This window comes from Meriones unguiculatus, chromosome 15, assembly GCF_030254825.1.
Source record: "Meriones unguiculatus strain TT.TT164.6M chromosome 15, Bangor_MerUng_6.1, whole genome shotgun sequence".
NCBI classification, from domain to species: Eukaryota; Metazoa; Chordata; class Mammalia; order Rodentia; family Muridae; genus Meriones; species Meriones unguiculatus.
Window position 1 is genome coordinate 8,431,673 of NC_083362.1, and position 21,627 is coordinate 8,453,299.

Below are 21,627 nucleotides of genomic sequence, written 5' to 3' on the forward strand. Positions count from 1 at the left end.
GGAGGGAAGACAGGCGGGTGGGCTATTGTAGGACAAGGCACAAGTGCTACTGAAAGGCAAATCTCTGCAGATCTGGCCCTGGACTGGAACTTAGGGCCAGGAAACACTATGCTGTGTCCCTCCAGTAAACTCCAGCCCTCAGGGAGGTGCTCATGTCACTCAAAACTCACTGGCCAATCAGGGCCTTTAGTCTGACCTGCAAATGAAAACAGGAGGGTTTTCCGAATGGCCAGCTGCAGCTTCCGCTGTGTAGCTGAGCAGGCTTGAATCTATCCCTGTGATGTACTCTGAGTGCTGCTGCTGGGTGCTTTGAGTGGACTCAGACAAGCTCCGAAGTCGGGACATGGTGAGTGCAGGGTCACTGCCCACAGCGGGGAAGAGCGGGCGGCTGCACAGCGGGAGCTGGTGTAGTGGCTCCTCTCTGGGGCTGGAAGGTGAGCGGCGGCCAGAGGCGGCCGCGTGTGAGGTCCCCTGTGGTTCTAGTCACTGTCTGGACCCCACGGTGGCCTCTGGACAACTTCGCTATGGGGGCTGCATCTGGGCAAGGTGTTTGGAGCAAGGCCTGTGAGTAGAAACATCCTAGGCAGGATGCCAAACTCGGGGAACCTTAGTTTCTCCTTGTTCTTTACAAGTTCGGCTCCTACCATTTAACATTTAGGGATAAGATCGATTTGGAGTTGATTTTGTGCAGGCTGTGAAAAGCATTTCATTATACTAGTTTATCCAACGCAGAATATCTGGACAAACTAAAAATTCACAATATGAGAGAAATGAAATGTAATGGTTGGTTTGCTGTCGTACTTATGTTCTGTCCCTGAAGCATATTGAAGCATAAAGCCTGCTTCAACTTTAAAAGACAAATGTTTGAGATTATAATTAAATCATTTCAACCTTCTTGTTTTTCCCTACTATTAAGGCTCAGATCCTGGGAAAAACGGCCAGTGTGTCTGTTAAACAAATCAAAGCATACCTGCCTGTCGGATTCTCTCAGCATCCCTCAGTCCCCACCTGTTGCAGGGTAATGGTTTGTATACACTGTCCTCTAGCCCAGGTATTGGACTGCCCTTCTCCCAGCTGCCCTTCCTTATGTAACCCAAGCATTTTGGTTACCTGGTCCTTTTCATCTATCATTGACCCTCCTGGCCTCTTGGACTGGCTCTCCCCTCATCCCTGTCTTCACACAGCTCAGAGTCATGTCCATTATGGACTCTCCAGATGGCCCTGTGTCAGGCTATGCTCTCTCTTTCATCTGTAATAAAACTTTCTTTCTTAATAAAGTTTCTTTCATTTCTTTCCTTCTTTCTTCCTGCCTTTCTTTTTCTTCCTTCTTTTCATTCTTCCTTCCTTTTTTCACTCTTCTTCCTTTCCTTACCTTCTTTCTTTTCCTTTTTCTTTCTTTCCTTCATTCCTTCGTTCTTTCTTACCTCCCTTCCCTCTTTCTTTCTTCCTTTCTTTCTTTTCCATTCACCTCCACTTACCAAAAATTCTCTAGAGAATGGGGCCTCTCTGTTTGGAAAAGAGGTCAGTAGTAGCATCAGTGTCAGAAATGTAACAGTTTAGCTGTCATTTTGAGTTAATTTTGTTGGAGTCATGAAGTTTGTGTTTATTTAATTTCTAAATACAAAGAATCAAAGGTAACATTGGTCAAGTTCACATTTTTCATAGTAGAGTTTTTTATGCAATTTGATGAAAACTTGATTATATATTTAGGCTTATGTGTTTGACTTTCTTCATACACCTATTGAGAATTTTGAGTTTTCTCACGTGGTATATAGCTTTGGAATTGGCTTTCTTGTAGGAATTTTTAGGAATTTTCTTTTGATTATAATGATTTTATATTAATTTGGGTTTATTCACTTTGTATCCCAGCTGTAACCCCCTTCCCTCATGCAACATCTGAGTAGGGTTCTAGGTTATATCCATGAATGGTCCTTGGTTGCAGTATCAGTCTCAGAAAAGATCCCTGTGCCCAGATTTTTTTTGTTGTTCTGTTGCTCTCATTGTGGAGCTCCTGTCCCCTCCAGGTCTTTCTAACTCCTCCTTCTTTGCTAAGATTCCCTGCACCCTGCCCAAAGTTTGGCTATGAGCCTCAGTATCTCCTTTGATACCCTGCTGGGTAGAGTCTTTCAGAGGCCCTCTGTGGTAGGCTTCTGTCCTCTTTCCTGTTTTCTCCCTCTTGTGATGCCCTTCCCATTTGCTGTTCTGAGTGAGGATTCATCATCTTACCCAGGATCCTATTTCTGGCTTAGCTTCATAAGCTGTACAGATTTTAGAGTGTTTATCCTATATTACCTGTCTAATATCCAGTTATAAGAGAGTGTATACCATGTGTGTCTTTCTGGTTCTGGGATACCTCACTCAGGGTGGTCTTTTCTAGTTCCCATCTTATGCCTCAAAATTTCATGATTTCCTTGTTTTTAACTGCTGAGTAATATTCCATTGTGTAAATGTACCATAGTTTCTGTATCTATTCCTCAGTTGAGGGACATTTGAGTTGTTTTCAGATTCTGGCTATTATGAATGAAGCTGCTATGAACATGGTTGAACAGATGTCCTTGTATAATTGAGCATGTTTTGGATATATGCTTAAGAAAGCTATAGCTGGATCTTGAGGAAGCACTATTACTAATGGTCTGGGAAAGTACCAGATTACTTTCCAAAGTAGTTGCACAAATTTACATTCCCACCAGCAATGGAGGAGATTCCACTCTCTTCACGTCCTCTCTAGTATGTGTTGTCTCTTGAGTTGTTGATCTTAGTTAGCCATTCTGATGGGTGTAAGGTGAAATCTCAGGGTCATTTTGATTTGCTGATCACTAAGGATGTTGAGCATTTCTTTAAGTGTTTCTCTGCCATTTGAAATTCATCTATTGAGAATTCTGTTTAGCTCTGTACCCCATTTTTTAATTGGATTACTTGTTTTGATGCTGTTTAACTTCTTGAGTTCTTTATATATTCTGGATATCAGCCCTCTGTCAGATTTAGGGTTGGTGAAGATCCTTTCCCAATCTGTAGGCTGTCGTTTTGTTCTGATGACAATGTCCTTTGCTTTACAGAAGCTTTTCAGTTTCGTGAAGTGCCATTTACTGATTGTGGATCGTAGAGCCTGTGCTGCTGGTGTTCTGTTCAGGACGTTGTCTCCTGTGCCACTTTTTCTTCTCAGACGTTTAGTGTCTCTGTTTTTATGTTGAAGTCTTTGATCCTCTTGGAGTTTAGTTTTGTGCAGGGTGTTATATTTGGATCTATTTGCATTTTTCTACATGTAGACATCGAGTTAGACCAGCACCTTTTGTTGAATATGCTATGTTTTCTTTCATTGTATGGTTTTGGCATCTTTGTCAAAAATCAAAGATGTATGGGTTTATTTCTGGGTCTTCTGTCTGAGTCCATTGTTCCAGAATTCTGTTTCTATACCAGTACCATGCAGTTTTCATTACTATTGCTATTACTATTATCTATTTCATGTCTTTACCTGATCTTGATTTAATTTTGGTAAATGAAATCTATCAAGAAAATTGTCCATTTCATTTAGCTTTTCATACTTTGTGGCATATAGGCTTTTGTAGTGTGACCTAATAATTGTTTGGTTTTCCTCAGTGTCTGTCATATGTCCCCCTTTTCATTTCTGATTTTGCTGATTTGGATAGTTTCTCTCTGCTTTTAGTTAGTTTGGCTAAGGGTTTGATCATCTTTTTGATTTTACTCTTGTTCTCATTGATTCTTTGAATTGTTTTCTTTGTTTCTAATTCATTGATTTCAGCCTGAGTTTGATTATTTTCAATCATCCACTCCTCTTGGGTGTTTCTGCTTCTTTTTTTTTCTTGGGCTTTTTGTTGTGCCATTAGGTTGCTTGTATGAGATGCCTTAAACCTCTTTCTGGAGGCACTGAGTGCTATGAACTTTCTTCTTAGCACTGCTTTCATTGTGTCCCATAAGTTTGGGTAAGTTGTGCCTTCATTTTCATTGAATTTTAGAAAGTCTCTAATTTCTTTTTTCATTTCTTCCCTGACCAAGCTGTCGTTGAGTAGAATGTTGTTTAGTTTCCATGTGTATGTAGCCTTTTTGTTATTTCTGTTGTTGTTGAAGTCTAGTTTCAGGCCATGGTGGTGGGACAGGAAACCAAGAATTGTTTTGATCTTCTTGTATCTGTTGAGGCTTGCTTTGTGCATATGGTCAATTTTTGAGAATGTTCCATGACATGCTGAAAAGAGGTATATTCTTTTGAGTTTGGGTAAAAAGTCATATAGACATATAGTAGGTCTATTTGATTTAGGACCAGTAGTGGGTTATTAGTATTTATTATTGTCTTATCTTTTAGTTAAGCTGCAGTTAATTCTAATCTAGCTGTATACCCAAATCACCACACAGAGAATAGGATTTATTTACTTATCCTAGTACACAATGCTGGGCAATAGTCATTCCATCCTAAACCTCTAGGCCCACATAATTTCCTTCCATTCAGATTTAACCCATTATACTTGCTTTTAGTCGTCTTAGGTCCTGTCCACCTGTCCATCTCTCCCCAGGTTCCAAGACCTGTCTAGCTGACCTCACTCCTCTCCTACTCACCTCCTTCTCCTCCCCTCTCCGAACCACCCTATCCTCTCCATTGCAGAGCATTGGGGCTGGTTATTTAATTAATAATATAGAGATCAAATGATGGCATATTTACATGAACTTGAGGCAGGTGATGCTTAGAATAAACACCACAATGCAATGACTGGATTGAAACCAGGTAGTGGGGTAGGGAAATCAGCATTTGAATGAATAAGGATAAATTGTATACATTCCAAAAGAACATTATGCCAACAAGGACCTCTGGAGGTGTCATATTCTGGTTGCAAATCCTTCTTATTCTGACTATGCTCTAACAATTGAGTTAGGAAAAATGAAAAAATAATGGGCTGACTTCATACATAGAATATTGTGTGGGTAGGATGGTTATTACTAATGACTCATTCAGAAACACAGTGAAAAAAGCAAAAAGTAGGGCAGAAATGAATGCAGTGTCTCTGGTTTGTGGGGAATGACAGCACTAGGTAGTTTCATATGGCAGTCAAATGTTGAAGCAAAGGTGGGGATTTTCAAGATTATCATCATTAAAGAGAAGCCTTTTGCTCTGTACTGGAAGCCTAAAAAGTGTCTTAAGAGTAACACCCCTTACTTTCTTTCAAGGGAAGGAGTTGGCAAAGTCCTAGTCCCAGGAAGGAACCTTATATAAAAGCTGCTGCAACTGTGGTGCAAGTGCGGCAGGGTCCAACCCAGTATAGAAGGCAAACAACAGCATCGTCCATATTGTGCTGGTTATGGTAACAAGGAAGATGCCAAAATTTAGGTCATGGATTCTTCCTCTGTGGTTTCAGTGCAACCCTGTTCCAGCCATCTATGTTTGGTGGAGTCAAAGACCCAGTGAGGACACTGTGAGAGTTCATGCCATGAAGCTGTGAGGATGAAGCCTGAGATACCTTTTGAGACCACAAGATGTTGGGATACCTAAGCTATGAGACACCTGACATAGATTAATGCATGCACAGAGTAGAAGTAATGAAACTGAGACATGTCTGAGAAGTTGCTGGGATAAGGCACCCATAACTCTTTAAAACTGAAGCACTGTGTGGTTGAGACAGAGGTACAGGATTTGGTGTTTGCCCTTTGGGTTTCTAGTCTTGGTCCAATCTTCCCTCACTATGTACACATTCCTCTGTATTGGAATGGGAAGGGGTATTCTGTGCCATTCTATGTTGGAGAGGCATCACTTGTTTTCTATTTTGCAAGATATGGCAGTCAAGAGAGCCTCTTAAGTGTTAGAGGAGACTTTGGACATTTGCAGAGTGTACAGGCTATTGTAAACTATTAGGATCATTGAAGTTGGACTAAATGCATGTTCCACATGGGATGACCATGAGCCTGTAATGACCAATTTCAGAATATATGTGATTGAATCAAAAAGCTCCCAGATAGGATGTTGTCTTTGAACACTTGTCTCTACTTTGTGGCTTTCTTTGGGGGAGGTTTTGGAAGGTTTTTTAGTAGGATTCTTTCTAGATTTCTGTTGGGGATGGGTTTGAGTGTCTATAGACTCAACCCATTTCCTGATCTTTGTGTCTACTGTGCTGCTGTTGAAAATGATCATTCACCTTCCTCCTCATGCTGTCATGGCTTCACCATTATAGACTCTAGCCCTAAATCCCCTAAGTTACAGTAGAAGCAATTGCTATTCAATGCTGAATTACTTTGCTAGTCTGATCTTTTCATACTTTCCATTTTTACTTTTTATTTTAATGATAAAGTTGCTCTGTGTTGTCGACACTATATTGGAAGTAGGTCTGTAGACGAGCCAGGCCAGTTTTAGAGATTAAGCAGAATCTGGCTCCAGCATGTTGGGATTAGATTGGGCCCACATGCCTGGCTTGTTTTACTCTTATGCTATTAGCTGATGGGCTCATGTAGGTTTCTGTACATGCAAGCACATGCTGTTGTGCTGACCTTCATCACCCACCTCTTGAAGTTTGAAATTTGGCAGAGACTATATTCTATTTCTCAGGATGCATGTATTGAAGACCCTAACAGCACTGGAGCACTCTGAGTCATTGGATTTCAGGTTTATCACATTCTTCCTCCCTGTTGTGCTTGTTTTTAATTTATGCATGTATATGAGTAGTTTGCCTGTAGGCATGGATGTGTATGTTCATCATGTGTACCTGTTCTGTACAGTAGTCAGAAGTCCTCAGAACTCCTGAAGTTGGTATAATGGATAGTTGTGAGCCTCCATGTAAATAGTGGCAATTTGCTCCATTATTTGCTATACCAGCAAGAGCTCTTAATGGGTGAATACTGTCTCCTGCCCTAGGCTATTTATGATAAATATTTTTTCTTTTACTTTATTTTTTTATTTTTTTTTATTAATTACAGCTTATTCACTTTGTATTCCAGCTGTAGCTCTCTCCCCCATTCCATCCAAATCCCACCCTCTCTCGCTCTTCTTCTCCTTACCCCTCCCTCAGTCTAATGATAGGGAAGGTCCTCCTCCCCTTCCATCTGACTCTAGTCTATTAAGTCTCATCAGGACTGACTTCATTGTCTTCTGTGGACTGCTAAGGCTGAAGACTCCTGTGCCCACATTTTTTGGTTCTGTTGCTCTCCTTGTGGAGCTCCCATTCCCTACATGTCTTTCTATCTCTCTCTTCTTTTCTAAGATTCCCTGCTCTCTGTGCAAAGTTTGATTATGAATCTCAACATATGTTTTGATACCCTGCTGGATAGAGCCTTTCAGAGGCCCTCTGTGATAGGCTCCTGTCCTGTTTCCTGTTTTCTACCTCTCCTGATATCCATCTCGTTTGCCTTTCTGAATGAAGATTCAGCATCTTACCCAGGGTCCTGCTTCTGGATTGGCTTTATTAGGTGTACAGATTTTAGTATGATTATCCTATATTATATGTCTAATATCCACTTTTAAGTGAGTGTGTACCATGTGTGTCTTTCTGCTTCTGGGATACGTCACTCAGGATGATGTTTTCTAGAACCCACCATTTGCCTGCAAATTTCATGATTTCTTTGTTTTTCATTGTTGAGTAATATTCCATTGTGTAAATGTACCACTTTCTGAATCCATTCCTCCTCAGAGGGACATCTGGGTTGTTTTCAGCTTCTGTCTATTACAAATAAAACTTCTATGAACATGGTCGAGCAAATGTCCTTTTTGTATACTTGAGCATCTTTTTGTTATATGCCTAGGAGTGGTAAAGCGGGGTTTTGATGTACTATTCCTAATTGAGAAATCACCAGATTGATTTCCAAAGTGGTGGTACAAGTTTACATTCCCATCAGCAATGGAGAATGGTTCCTCTTTCTCTGCAGACTCTCCAACATGTGTTGTCTCTTGAGTTGTTGATTTTAGGCATTTTGATGGGTATATGGTGAAATCACAGGGTCATTTTTATTTGCATTTTCCAGATCACTAAGGATGTTGAGCATTTCTTTAAGTGTTTCTCTGCCATTTGAAACTCCTCTATTAAGAACTCTCCGTTTACCCCTGTACCCCAGTTTTTAATTAGATTACTTGATTTGTTGCTTTTTAGCTTCTTGAGTTCTTTATGTAATCTGGGCATTAGGCCTCTGTCAGATATAGGGTTGGTGAAGATCCTTTCCCAATTTGTAGGCTGTCGTTTTGCTCTGATGACAGTGTCCTTTGCTTTACAGAAGCTTTTCAGTTTCATGAGATCCCATTTATTGATTGTTGCTCTTAGAGCCTGTGCTGTTGGTGTTCTGTTCAGGATGTTGTCTCCTGTGCCAATGAGTTCAAGGCTCTTCCCCACTTTTTCTTCTCAGATGTTTAGTGTTTCTTTTTTTATGTTGAGGTTTTGACCCACTTGTATTTTAGTTTTGTGCGGGGTGTTAAGTATGGATCTTTTTGCATTTTTCTACATGTAGACATCCAGTTAGACTAGCACCATTTGTTGAAGATGCTATCTTTTTTCCATTCTATGGTTTTAGCATCCTTGTCAAAAATCAGGTGTCCATAAGTGTGTGGGTTTATTTCTGGGTCTTTTATTCGATTCCATTGATCCACCATTCTGTTTCTATGCCAGTACCATACAGTTTTTGTTACTCTTGCTATATAGTACAGCTTGAGATCAGGGATGGAGATACCTCCAGAAGATCTTTTAACGTAGAGGATTGTTTTAGTGATTCTGGGTTTCTTGTTATTCCATATGAAGTTGAAAATTTTTCTTTCAAGGTCTGTAAAGAATTGTGTTGTTCTGTATATACTCACTCATAAGACATATAATATAAGATAAGCCTACTAAAATCTGTACACCTAAAGGAACTAATCAAGAGGGAGGACTCTTGCTCAAATGCTCAATTCCTATCCAGAAAGGCAAAGAGGCTGGACATCAGAAGAAGGAGAAAAGAGGGAACAAGTCAGGAGCCTGACACAGAGGACCTCTGAAAAGCTCTGCTCTGCAGACTATCAATGTAGATGCTGAGACTTAGGGGCAACCTTTGGTCACATTGCAGGGAATCTTAGGAAAGAAGTGTGAAACAGTAAGATCTGGAGAGGACAGGAACTCCACAAGGAGAGCAACAGAACCAAAAAATCTGAGCACAGGAGTCTTTCCTGAGACTGCTATTCCAACCAAGGACTATGCATGGAGATAACCTAAGACCCCTGCACAGATGTAGCCCATGGCAGTTCAGTATCCAAGTGGGTTCCATTGTAATAGGAACAGGGACTGTCTCTGACATGAACTGATTGGCCTGCTCTTTAATTATCTCCCCCTGAGGGGGAAGCAGCATTACCAGGCCACAGAAGAAGACAAGGCAGCCACTCCTGATGAGACCTAATTGACTAGGATCAGAAGTAAAGAAAAGAAGTCCTTCTCTATCAGTGGACTTGGGGAGGGACATGCATGCAAAGGGTGGAGGGAAGGAGGGATTGGGATGTGAGGAGGGAGAGAACCACAGGGGGGGATACAAAGTGAATAAAGTGTAATTAATAAAGAAAAAAATAAAAAAAAGGAATTGTGTTGTTAATTTGATGGTAATTGGATTAAGTTTTGGTAAGATGACCATTTTTACTATGTTAATCCTGCCAAGCAATGAGCATGGGAGAGCTTTCATTCCTGTCATATCTTCTATTTCTTTCTTCAGAGACTGAAAGTTTTTTTCCAAACAAGTCTTTGACTTCTTTGGTAAGAGTTACACCAAGGTACTTTATGTCCTTTGTGGCTATTGTGAAAGGTGTTGTTTCCCTAATTTCTTTCTCAGCTTTTTTGCCATTTGTATACAGGATGGTTACTGATTTTTTTTTTAGTTGATTTTGTATCTAGCCATATGGCTATAGGTGTTTATCAGCTGTAGGAGTTCCCTGGTAGAATTTTTGGGGTCACTTAGGTATACTATCATATCATCTGCAAATAGTGATACTTTGACTTCTTTCTTTCCAGTTTGTATCCCTTTGATCTCCTTTAATTGTCTTATTGCTCTAGCAAGGACTTCAAGCATTATTTTAAAGAGATATGGAGAGAGTGGGCAGCCTTTCCTTCTCCCTGATTTCAGTGGGATTGCTTTAAGTTTCTCTCCATTTAGTTTGATGTTGGGTGTAGCCATGCTGTTTATTGCCTTTATTATGTTTAGGTATGTGCCTTGTATCCCTGATCTCTCCAGGATTTTAAACAGAAATGAATGTTGGATTTTATCAAATGCTTTTTCAGCATTTAAGGAGATTATCATGAGGTCTTTTTCTTTCACTTTGTTTATATGGTGGATTACATAGATGGATTTCTATATACTGATACCCCTGCATACCTGGGATAAAGCCTCCTTGAACCTAGTGGGTGATATCTTTGATGTGTTCTAGTACTTGGTTTGTAAGTATTTTATTGAGTATTTTCGCATCAATATTCATAAGAAAGATTGGCCTGAAATTCTCTTCCTTTTTTGGGTCTTTGTGAGGTTTAGGTACCAAGGTGACTGTGGCTTCATAGAATGACTTTGGTAATGTTCCTTCTATTCCTGCTTTGTGGAATAGTTTGAAGAGTATTTGTGTTAACTCTTCTTTGAAGGTCTGATAGAATTTTGCGCTGAAACCATCTGGCCCAGGGCTTTTTTGGGATGGGACAATTTGATGACTGCTTCTATTTATTTAGGGAATATAGTATTATTTAATTGATTTACCTGGTCTTGATTCAGCTTAGGTAAGTGGAATCCATCAATAAAATTGTCCATTTCATTTAGATTTTCAGAATTTGTGGCATATAGTCTTTTGAAGTAAGACCCAAATGATTGTTTGGAGTTCCTCAGTGTCTGTTGTTATTCCCCCCCTTATCATTTCTGATTGTATTGATTTGGATGCTGTTGCTCTGCCTTTTATTTAGTTTGGAAGGGTCTGTCTATCTTGTTGATTTTCTCCAAGAACCAGCTCTTGGTTTCATTGCTTTCTTTGAGTTGTTTTATTTGTTTCTAATTTATTGATTTCAGCTCTGAGTTTGATTATTTCCAATCATCCACTCCTCTTGGGTGTTTCTCCTTTTTCTTTTCAAGGACTTTCAGGTGAACCTTTAAGTTGCTTGTATGAGATGTTTCAAATTTCTTCTTGAAGGCACTTAGTGCTATGAATTTTCCTCTTAGCCCTGCTTTCATTGTGTCCTATAAGTTTGGGTATGTTGTGCCTTAATTTTCATGGAATTCTAGGAAGTCTCTGATTTCTTTCTTTCTTTCTCCCCTGACCCTGCTGTCATCGAGTAGAGGGTTATTCAATTTCCATGTGTGTGTAGGCATTTTTGCTACTTCTGTTGTTGTTGAATTCCAGCTTTTGTTCATGGTGGTCAGATAGGCTACAAGGTATTACTTCCATCTCCTTGTATCTGTTGTGGCTTGCTTTGTCACCAACTATATGGTGCATTTTGGAGAAGGTTCCATGAGGTGCTGAGAAGGTATACTCTTTTGAGTTTGGGTGAAAAGTTCTGTAGCCATCTATTAGGTCTGTTTGATTTAGGACCTGTTGCGGGTTATTGTATTTACTTAAAGTATACAAGCACACAAACACATTACTATCACAGTCAACATCAATATCAAAGGATCTCTAACAGCCACTGGTCATTTATCTCCCTCAACATTAATGGCCTCAACACTCCAATAAAAAGACACAGATTACAGAACGTATATGTAAACAAGATCTAACAATCTGTTGCATAGAAGAAACACACCTAAGTCACAAAGATAAACATTACCTGAGAGTAAAGTGCTGGAAGACAGTTTTCCAAGCAAATAGACCCAAGAAGCAAGCAGGAACAGCCTTTCTAATATCTAATAAAATAGATATTCAACTCTAATTAATCAAAAGAGATGGGGAAGGTCATTTCATACTCATCAAAGGAAAATTCCACCAAGAAACCATCACAATTCTGAACATCTCTGCCCCAAATACAAGAGCAACCACATTTGTAAAAAAACATTAATAAAACTGAAACCACACATAGATCCCCGCACATTAATAGTAGGAGACTTCAGCACACCACTCTGAGCAAAGGACAGGTCAACAAAAAAGAAATTAACAAAGAAACAATGACTCTGACTGAGGTCATGAATCAAATGGACCTAACAGACATCTACAGAACCTTTCACCAAACACAAAAGAAAGAAACATTTGTTTAGCTAATGTTTTCATCTGTCCATTTGTAACTGTTTAAACATTCATTCCCTTTAGGAAGATCATGTTAATGTTACAGTGTAAACTGGGGCACTTCAGGGTTCTGGAAGATGAATACAGATTTTCAGTGAATGTTTAATTCTTTGTAGAAACTTCAGTAAAGATCTGTGAGTTCTATCTTTTTTGTTTCATTCATTTTGCAGGGAAGTCAGGGTTTTAATATGGAGCTATTGTTGTTTGGAAACTTTTTCATAGACCAGACTGACATCTGCCTCAATGACATACACCAGTCTATGCCTCCTGAGTCTGGGATTAAATGCAAGAGCAAATATACCCATCTTTCCCATCATTTTTGTAGTTTGTAATTTTTCTGATGTGTACTCACTACTTCCTCATCTGTGTTTCTCTCTCTTTATAAACACACATACATGTTATATATGTTAATTGGCATTTCTCTTGCAAAGCTATATCCTATTCAAACAGTTCAGAAATGACAGAGGTGAACCTCATTATTGGGTTTCTTTCTAAAATGGCTTGGTGATACATTAGAACTTCTTTGTGAGGAAATACAGAGAAAGCAGCAAAATTATACGTCATTAAAGTATACTTTTACAGTGTTGTCGATATCAAGGTTTTACATATATGGCATATTTTAGGATTCAGTGACCTATGATGATGTGAATGTCATCTTCACTCGGGAAGAGTGGGCTTTGCTGGATCCTTCTCAGAAGAGTCTCTATGAAAATGTGATGCTGGAGACCTACAAGAATCTCACAGCTATTGGTAAGACAATGAATTAACATTCAGTCCTTAAAATAAGGGAACAACTGTTTTTTTAGTTGTTGCTGTTATTGATATGCTTCTGTATTTTTTATTGAGAATGAGGAAGAATTATGTGCAAAAATCAAGCATGATTGTAAGGTTCCCTAAATACAATAACTTAAATTTTGCGAAATTTCTAATGATTTGTAATATATTTTCTCTATTGTTTTTTCTATGTGATTTTTTTAATTTATTTTTTAATTTATTAAAATTTATTTACTTTTTGTTCCTATTGTAATCCTCTCCCTTCTCCCATCTAAATTCTGCCATCCTTACCTCTTCTTCTCCTATGCCCCATCCCCAGTTCACTAATATGGAGGACCTCAACCCCTTCAATATAACCCTAGCCTATCAGGTCACATCAGGCCTCGCTGCATTGTCTTCCTCTATGGCCTGCTAAGGCTGCCCTCACCTCAGCGGGAGGTGATCAAAGATTCATCCACTGAGTTCATGTCAGAGACAGCCTCTTTTCCCCTTACTAGGACACCCAATGGACTGAACTGTCATGGGCTATATCTGTTCAGGGGTTCTAGGTTATCTGCATGAATGGTCCTTGATTGAAGTATCAGTCTTACAAAAGAACCCTGTGCCCAGATTTTTTGTTTTTTGCTGTCCTTGTGGAACTCCTGTCTCCTTTAGGTCTTTCAGTCTCCTCCTTCTTTCTACGATTCCCTGTACTCCTCCCAAATGTTGTCTATGAGTCTCAGCATCTGCTTCAATACAGTGATGAGTAGAGTCTTTCAGAGGCCCTCTGTGGTAGGATTCTGCCCTTTTTCCTGTTTTCTCCCTCTTTCCATGTCTATCCCATTTGCCTTTCTCTATGTGCATTGAGTGTCTTACCCAGTGTCCTTTTTCCTTAGCTTCTTTATTTGTACATATGTTAGCATGATTATTCTATATTAAAAGTCTAATAACCAATTATAAGTGAGTATATACCATTGTGTCTTTCTGCTTCTGGGATCCCTCACACAACATGATCTTTTCTAGTTCCCAAGTTTTTCCTGCAAATTTCATGGTTCTTGTTCTTAATTGTGCATAGTGTTCCAATGTGTAAATGTGCTACTATGTTTTAGGCTATAATTGGGAAAAGCAAACTCTTGAAGAGCATCATCGACATTCTAGAGAATGTGGAAGGTAACTTTGATGTGCAAACTTATATGATTGTGCCTGTGAATAAATTTTACTGTGCCCTGGAAGTTTGAAAGAAAAGCAACAGTGTAAAATACTGCTCTAAGAGTCAGAGATTACTAATTCTCACAATTCTACTTCAATATTAGGTGTCTGATTTGTGTTTGCAAGGGATTCTTCTAAGAAAGAACACAAGTAAACAATGCCCTAATAGATATCACCATTTGAATCGCAGTTCCATTAGAGCTAGGTTGTAGACCTGCCAACCTGTTTGTCATACCACTTACATATTACAAGAGATATAGAATAGATGCTAAGGATATGTGTAAACCTTCTAATAGGGGAATACTCCACAGAAAAGCTGGTTTAACTCATAAACTTGTGTGAATGTTGCTACCTTTATTTAGAAAGACAGTTTATCAGAGTCAAGAATGTTGTAGAGAACCTCAATCCTAATGCCGTATGTGTCTGAGGTACAAAGATTCAGACTGTGTGAATGCAATATGGAAGCCTTTCACTTGTTATTATTCTTTTCATAGGTATAACCTATGTCACAATAGATACAATTCATGTGAGCCTTAAGTACTAGGAATATGGAAATTCTTTTCTTTGTAGTGCTACTATTTGCAACTGTGTTGTAACGCATAGTATAGGAAAATTCATGAATACAATCAGGATGGAAAGCTTGGGTTATTTAAATTTTGTAAGATATGTGAAAACGCTAATGTAGAAGGAAAAGATGGTATATCATAAAAGGATACATAGTGGAGAGAAACGCTACAAATGTAATCTGTGTGGTGAAGCTTTTGAATGTCGCAGATATCTCCATATACATAAAAAAACACATACTGCAGAGAAACAGTATGAATGTAACCAGTGTAGTAAAGCCTTTACAAATCACAGTAGTCTCCAAATACATAAAAGAACACATACCGGAGAGAAGCCCTATGACTGTAATCAATGTAGTAAAGCTTTTGCACGTCACAACAGTCTCCAAATACATAAAAGAATACATACTGGAGAGAAACCCTATGATTATAAGCAATGTGGTAAAGCCTTCTCCTGTCATGGTAATCTCCAAAGACATAAAAGAGTACATACTGGAGAGAAACCCTACAAATGTAACCAATGTGGTAAAGCCTTTTCACACCCCAGTGCTCTCCAAAAACATAAAAGAACACATACGGGAGAGAAACCCTATGAATGTAGCCAGTGTGGTAAAGCCTTTGCACATAAGATTTCTCTCCATCAACATAAACGAATACATACTTGAAAGAAGCCCTGGGAATGGACCTAATGTGGTAAGTAAAGCCTTTGCATGTCACAGTCATCTTTACACTCATGAAAGAGTCCATCCTGAAGAGAAACTGCAGAAATGTTTTTAATACGGTGACGCCTTTTCTCATCATCATGAAGAAATTCATACTGGAGAGAAACCTTATGAATATATTTAGGATAGTGATGCCTTTGCACGTTTCTGCAGTGTTCATCATCTGAAAGTATTTATGGTGGAGAGAAATTTGATGAATGTAAACAATGTGGTAAAGCCTTTGGGATTGCTTCTGAGATCGAATACAACTGTAACACCAGGTCAATGGAAATGACAAGAATTCGTTGTAATCAAGCTGCTAGTGATCATTCAGGGCCACAAAATATATTCATAGACACCTGTGGCACGTTACAGCTGCCTCTTCCACCAATTAGGATTTAGGGAATTGGACTTTCTTTTTGTAGTTGATCTATGTCAACTGATACAGAATATAGGTTTTGCAGCCTAACCCCCCATAACCACTTGTTCTTTTGTGAATACCAAATGGCATGATGCTTTAGGGAACAAAATATGAATAAAGGAAGCTGGTCAGTTAGTGGAAAGCCTCCAGCACCACTAAAGCCTAGGAGCTTGAACTCAGTTTTCCCTTATGACTCAATGGAGGAAGTAACAAAAAGGTAGTAGTTAGGACACGTTTCTTTTGCTTTCTCCTAACATTTGCATACCAAATTTATCTTCAAATACATAAAAGAACACATCCTGTAGATAAATCCTATGCATAAGCAATATGATAATGTCTTTTCATGGAGCGCTAGTCTTAAAACTCATGCGAAAATCTTTCTTCAGAGAAACCCATCAATTTATCTAGTTTGGAAATGATACTTAATGGTATCATTAAAACCTTTGGTGTTTAAAGAATCTGTTAAAGGGTTTGCACATCACATACTCAGTTACACAAGATTATTCTGGAGAAAAAAAAAGCAAAAAGTATCAATGATCTATTCAAACATTATGATGTCCATCTTTATTTTGTTTGAGCTTGCAAAATAATATCGGAAAAGCTTAATGAATTTAAACATGGTGACCCTTTTAGATTTTACAATTTTCTTTCATTACATCAAATAACTCATCCAAGTGTCAAAATTTATGGGGGTATAGTAGTACCTTTGCTGTTGTTTTGGTTTATGTATCCAGAAGGATGTGGGATCCCCATGAAAGTTGCAATTCAGCAAGTGTCACTCATGGCTGCTTAAGCTGGGGAGATAAGGGCCCACATCCTCAACCAGCAGCACTTAGCAGAGAGTGTGCACTGGAAAAGGTATATAGCAGTAAACTCTCAAGCCCACCTTAAGTGACATATTTCCTCTAGCAGGGCACAATTTCCTAAATTGTCCCAAATGATAACTCTACCTGAAAAGCATTTGTTGTTATGACTGCAAGCCTACATGCTTGTTCTCTGTGACATCAACCAATTCATGATGAGGAAAATCTCTGTAGGTGTCCCCACAGATGAATTTCAGGAATAAATGCTTACACAAGAAAAACTTTGATGGATAAACTTTTGTTTCACAAATTGTTTTACTTTGATTATGTACTGTCAGCATATCTTTGTGAATATGAGTACAGGCTGGTTCCGAAGAAAATTGAACCCATGATTGTTCTTGTAGTGGTAATTACAGAAAGTAGTCAAAAACCTGACACTGTTACCATGAATGAACTTGTCTTAGCTGCACATCAATCTTTCTAGCCCTGTTAATGTTTTGAAGGTTGGCTACATCATCTTGATGTCAGGAAGTGGGAAAGAAGATCAAAACCATACTCATATAAGTGATTTGATAAAGACTTTAGATATCGTAGTTAAATTCAGTCCAAGAAAGAGTCTTGTTCAATCTGTTTTTCATCACAGCCTTGAAGGAAGTAAATTATTTACCATGTTCACTCGAGTATAATGGAAGAAGTCATCAGTTGTGGTTGTTGCTTGTATTTTGAAACATTTGGAGTAGGTATTGAAGTTTGCTGTATGTGTGGCCTATCAATTTTGAGAAGTTAGTTAGGCTTTTCTTGTCCTGTGGCTGCTGTTCATCGTCTTTTGTGATTTTACTTGGAGATAGGTATTTTTCTGCTGCAGTGTATAGAGTGGGATGCTTGTTGCCTAAGTGGTCTGTTGTTTATGTAAATGTCAGGCACTATGTGATCATACTTTACAAGTATGGGTGCCTGGGAATGGTGGGGATGGTTGTTCCTTGTTTTGTTTTACACATTTTCACAAATTTGTTTTAAACGTTGCCCACCTGAGTTGAATGTCAATCATTAGTCAAGGCAACATTTTTAATTCTTTGTTGTCATGTGTCCGCCTCCTGAGTACAAGCCCAAGAGTAGAAGATGTACACCCATTATCGGCACATTAAACAGTGAAAATGTTGAAATGCTAAATAGAAGAGAATATAAATGTATGTGTATTCAAGGCACCATTTCCATGTATCTGGTAGAGATGTAATGAAATAGGACATTCAGCAGTCAACTGTAGATCTCACAATGTAGCTTGTTTGGTTTGTATATGTATATATTATTTGCTGTTCCATGCTTCTTCATGTTCCCTCAGTTAACATTTGGCACTTCATTTTGAAGTACTATTAAGGGAATAATTTAGTGTTGATAGGTAATGTTACAGCAATGAGATTTATCTCAAATATTTTAGATCAATAGTAGAAAGAGAGAGATAATCTAATGTGCTTATATGATTTTAGGCCATGACACATGTGAAGAATGGGAGACAAGTCTGTGGTATCTACTTTGGTTATATTATTATTAAGGTCAGGTTATGAAGTTAGGACATGACATATATGGAAAGACTGGGAGAAAGCTGTGTGGTGTCCACTTTGGCTATCTTGATAGGATTTTGAAAGTCAGGGTACCAAGTTTGCACACCATAGACATTTCCCTCTTAGCCATCCTATTGAGGATCAAATAAAAATAGTTGAAACATTACACCAGTACAATATTGTCTTCTTTTCAGGTTGTGAACATATTGTCATTCAAGAATGGAGAATTACAGGATGATTTGTGTAATAAATCCTATTTGCAAATAGAAATGATATGCTGCTATGTTTTACTGTTAGTTTCTTCTTAGGAGTAAATACTTGTTCATAACACTTTCTCATAATCACAAATGAATGCCAGAAAATTGTCTAGTGGGTAAGACAAGCCCTGAGTAAAGTTGGTTGCTGCTAAGACTGATTACCTGAGTTCATCTCTGGGAGACCCATATTTCTCCTCTGCCGGAGCCAGCCGGGTAGAGTCGAACGGTTCTTGAGTTGGGTGTGAGGATTAAAATTAATAAAATAAACACACAGCACACAGAAAACTTTTTAAAGGTCCAGACTCGACAACTTTTGCAAAAGGCAAACTGCTGCAGTAAGCAGCAAGTCTCAAGACTCTGCCTCCTCCTCTGCCTCCAACCTTCTGACCTAGCTCCTCCCCTCTTTCCTGTCCTCCAGCTCCTCCCATAGCACAACATTGTATCTAGTTGCTTTAGTTGTGTCCTGTTTACACAAGAGTTGAGACAGGATGCTTAGAGCATTATCTTCAGCCTTCTTCTGCAGTAACTGTCAGCCTGTCTTTTTATTGTAGAGTTTCTAAGCCAGAGTAGAAACATCTCAGAACAATGGTTAATTTGCACAAGGAGCCTGAGGAAGAGGTGTAACCCTCACAAGCTATCCCACCTGTTGTCACAAACAAAAGGAGATGGACTTGCAAGTTCTCCTCTGCCATTAGAGAAGATCCAGTAAAAGCAGTCTCTCCACTGAGATTTAAATATCAAAGCAGGCCGCTGAGTCACGGCTCCCGACACTCCTCCAATTTTTTCTTATTTGTATAAGTGGGCTGTGGTATATGCACACTCACAAACAAGCCCATACATACTATATAAGCCCAAACAAGTGCCAGTGAGGTCGCTTGAACCAAACGACTCCTTGGGTTTCATATGTAGAACACACATAGGGGAAGTAGATACTAGACAGCAATAAGCTATCCTGTCACTGCCCCATGCACACCATGGTACTGTTGTGTACACACAAACAGAGTTCACACATTTTTTATGGATGAAAGGAAGAAATTGAAATAACCTAATTATTGAGACCACACCAAAAGATTTGCCAGTTAAATTATTATTGTAGAATTTCCAGAAGTATTACTCTTCATCCAAACAAGGATGGATTCTTTTTAAATCTTATTTTATTTTTTCATTCCATGATTGAAAAATAGGTTATTTCAAAAACATCTCAGCTGGACTCAGAGAGAGAGAGAGAGCCATGAGCGTGAGGGTTCACACGACCTAGCAGGCAGGTAAAGCCAAGCCAGAGACATGAGATAGATCTTCCTGGGCCTATAACTGGCCTGCTTGTCAGATAGCAACAACTAAGACAGTCTTCAGTCCTGATTCATTTTTCTGAATCCCGAGCCAGGGCAAGAGAGTCTTGTGAACTGTGGCCAATCAGGGAATCCCAGGAGAGACAGTACAAGTGCACACTGGCTCCAGCCATGGGTGATGATAGTTAAGAATGTGAATCTCATGATGTGAAGTTGATTTCCAAGAAGCCAGAAGAATATAAAGTGGAAATTTTGTATCTTTGCCACTGAAGGAAACCTATCAGCTTATGATTAGGCTGACAGCCTGAGCAAACTCCCTGCCCTCCCTGCCTGGGTGATGAACAAACCAGTGCAGGTACTGTGAACCAGGTATTGGAACCAGGACTTACACACATTGTCCAGTAATATTCACCTGGCAGAGGAGAATACTGAGTCCCAGAGAGGCTTGGTACCTTGCTCTTTTGGACAGAGCATGATTGTTTGGGACACTGTTTAAATTCCAAACCAACTCTTTGACCCCAATGTGATGACCATTGTGGTAACACAGTTGGACCTTTGTAGTCTCCGTGGTTAACTTCAGAACTCTCTCTGCCCTTCCTTTCTGTACTGAGTTCTGCTGGTTCTGATGGACATGTTCTGTGGTCAGTGCTCATTTCCAACTTCTACCCATCCTATCTCATCTAGGCTCCTCAAGCCTGTCTGTGTCACATCAGCAGGGAAGCCCGGCCGAAGCAATGCCTGCAGGCCGAATTTCCTGAAGTGACACCACTGAGCTCTTTCTCAGGAAGGTCACATAAGGTGAAAATAGACATTGTCCCTGCCTCGTTATATATTGAACTGAAAGCAAAATAACCTACCCTTACCCAAAAAAAACAAGGCTCTCTAGCTGGTGAATGAATCTTTCTGCCAGCTTCATCACTGATCTGAAATATGCCTTCACTTTTAGTTACTAAACTTAAACACGTACCTTAAAAATTCCTGACTGATGCTGTGCACACTGTGCCTTAGTGACACTGAGGAAATAGATTGCCTTTCATCACAGCTTCTCTGGAAGGATAGCATGTCATTGCCTGTGCTCTAAAGGTGCTCAGAGGCTCTACTCAGCACCAGGAGGACAGTATGTGGATGACAATGAAATGCGTTTTTTTCTATTATACAGGTACAGACACCACCCCAAACAGCCAACATTATCTAAGGACTGTACAGGAGGATCCCACTTTGAGGGTTACCCAGTGGGTAGATACTGCTGAATCCTTGCCCAACATAGAAACTGCTTGCATTTTGACAGTACAGAAAGGTAACCTATGCCTCTCTGACTTCACAGACATCCCAGGAACCCTGCCTGAACACTCAAGGAATGTAGTCTAACCCCAGAAGAAATGGCAGATTTCTCAAGGTCCCGGAGTCTGGTTGCAGCTCTGCTCACAAAGCCTCAGAGATACAGAATGTGCTACAGGGAAGTAATGGAGACTGAATATTGGGTCTGATCACAAAGCCTAGCAACAGACTCACCTAATAAAAGGAACTAATAATCATTGGTTATTAGTATCTATCAACATCAATGAACTCAACTCTCCAAGAAAAATAGACTGACAGAATGGTTTCGGGAACAGGATCCAACATTTTGGTGCCTACAAGAAACACACCTCAGTATCAAAGTTGGACACTACCGCAGAATACAGGGCTGGAAAAAGGTTTTCCAAGCAAAAGGACACAGGAAGCAAGCTGGAGTAGGCATCTCAATATCTAATAAAACAGAGTCTCCACTAAAATAAATCAAAGGAGATGGGGAAAGACACTTCATTCTCATCAAAGGAAAAATCCATAAGAGGACATCCCAATCCTGACCATCTAAGCCCCAAATACAAGAACACCTGCATTCATAAAA

The 21,627-nt window shown here is 39.3% G+C and overlaps 2 protein-coding genes across 6 annotated transcripts; both read left to right on the plus strand.

Moving 5' to 3' along the window:
• Positions 1–232: 232 nt before the first annotated feature.
• On the plus strand, positions 233–21,627 carry LOC110541850 (zinc finger protein 431-like). 5 transcript variants are annotated; one of them, XM_060368145.1, is made up of 4 exons: positions 236–346; positions 917–1,018; positions 12,808–12,934; positions 21,064–21,627. In XM_060368145.1, the coding sequence occupies exons 1-4, from the start codon at positions 344–346 to the stop codon at positions 21,105–21,107; spliced, it is 276 nt and encodes a 91-aa protein (XP_060224128.1). In that variant the 5' UTR covers positions 236–343; the 3' UTR covers positions 21,108–21,627. The 5 variants fall into 5 exon arrangements, with proteins under 5 accessions (XP_060224129.1, XP_060224128.1, XP_060224125.1 ...); XM_060368142.1 differs by lacking the exon at positions 21,064–21,627 and adding an exon at positions 14,047–14,568 and having other exon boundaries at positions 917–1,051; XM_060368143.1 differs by lacking the exon at positions 21,064–21,627 and adding an exon at positions 14,047–14,568 and having other exon boundaries at positions 917–1,024.
• On the plus strand, positions 14,696–21,044 carry LOC132648039 (zinc finger protein 431-like). Its single transcript, XM_060368141.1, has one exon. The coding sequence runs from the start codon at positions 14,841–14,843 to the stop codon at positions 15,372–15,374; it is 534 nt and encodes a 177-aa protein (XP_060224124.1). The 5' UTR covers positions 14,696–14,840; the 3' UTR covers positions 15,375–21,044.

Excerpts from the sequence above, each read along its gene's own strand:
- LOC110541850 (XM_060368142.1), top strand. Across the intron at positions 1,052-12,807 it reads TACACTGTCCTCTAGCCCAG|GATTCAGTGACCTATGATGA; the intron begins GTATTGGACTGC and ends GGCATATTTTAG. Across the intron at positions 12,935-14,046 it reads CAAGAATCTCACAGCTATTG|GCTATAATTGGGAAAAGCAA; the intron begins GTAAGACAATGA and ends ACTATGTTTTAG.
- LOC132648039 (XM_060368141.1), top strand. The coding sequence starts at position 14,841 with ATGGTATATCATAAAAGGATACATAGTGGAGAGAAACGCTACAAATGT.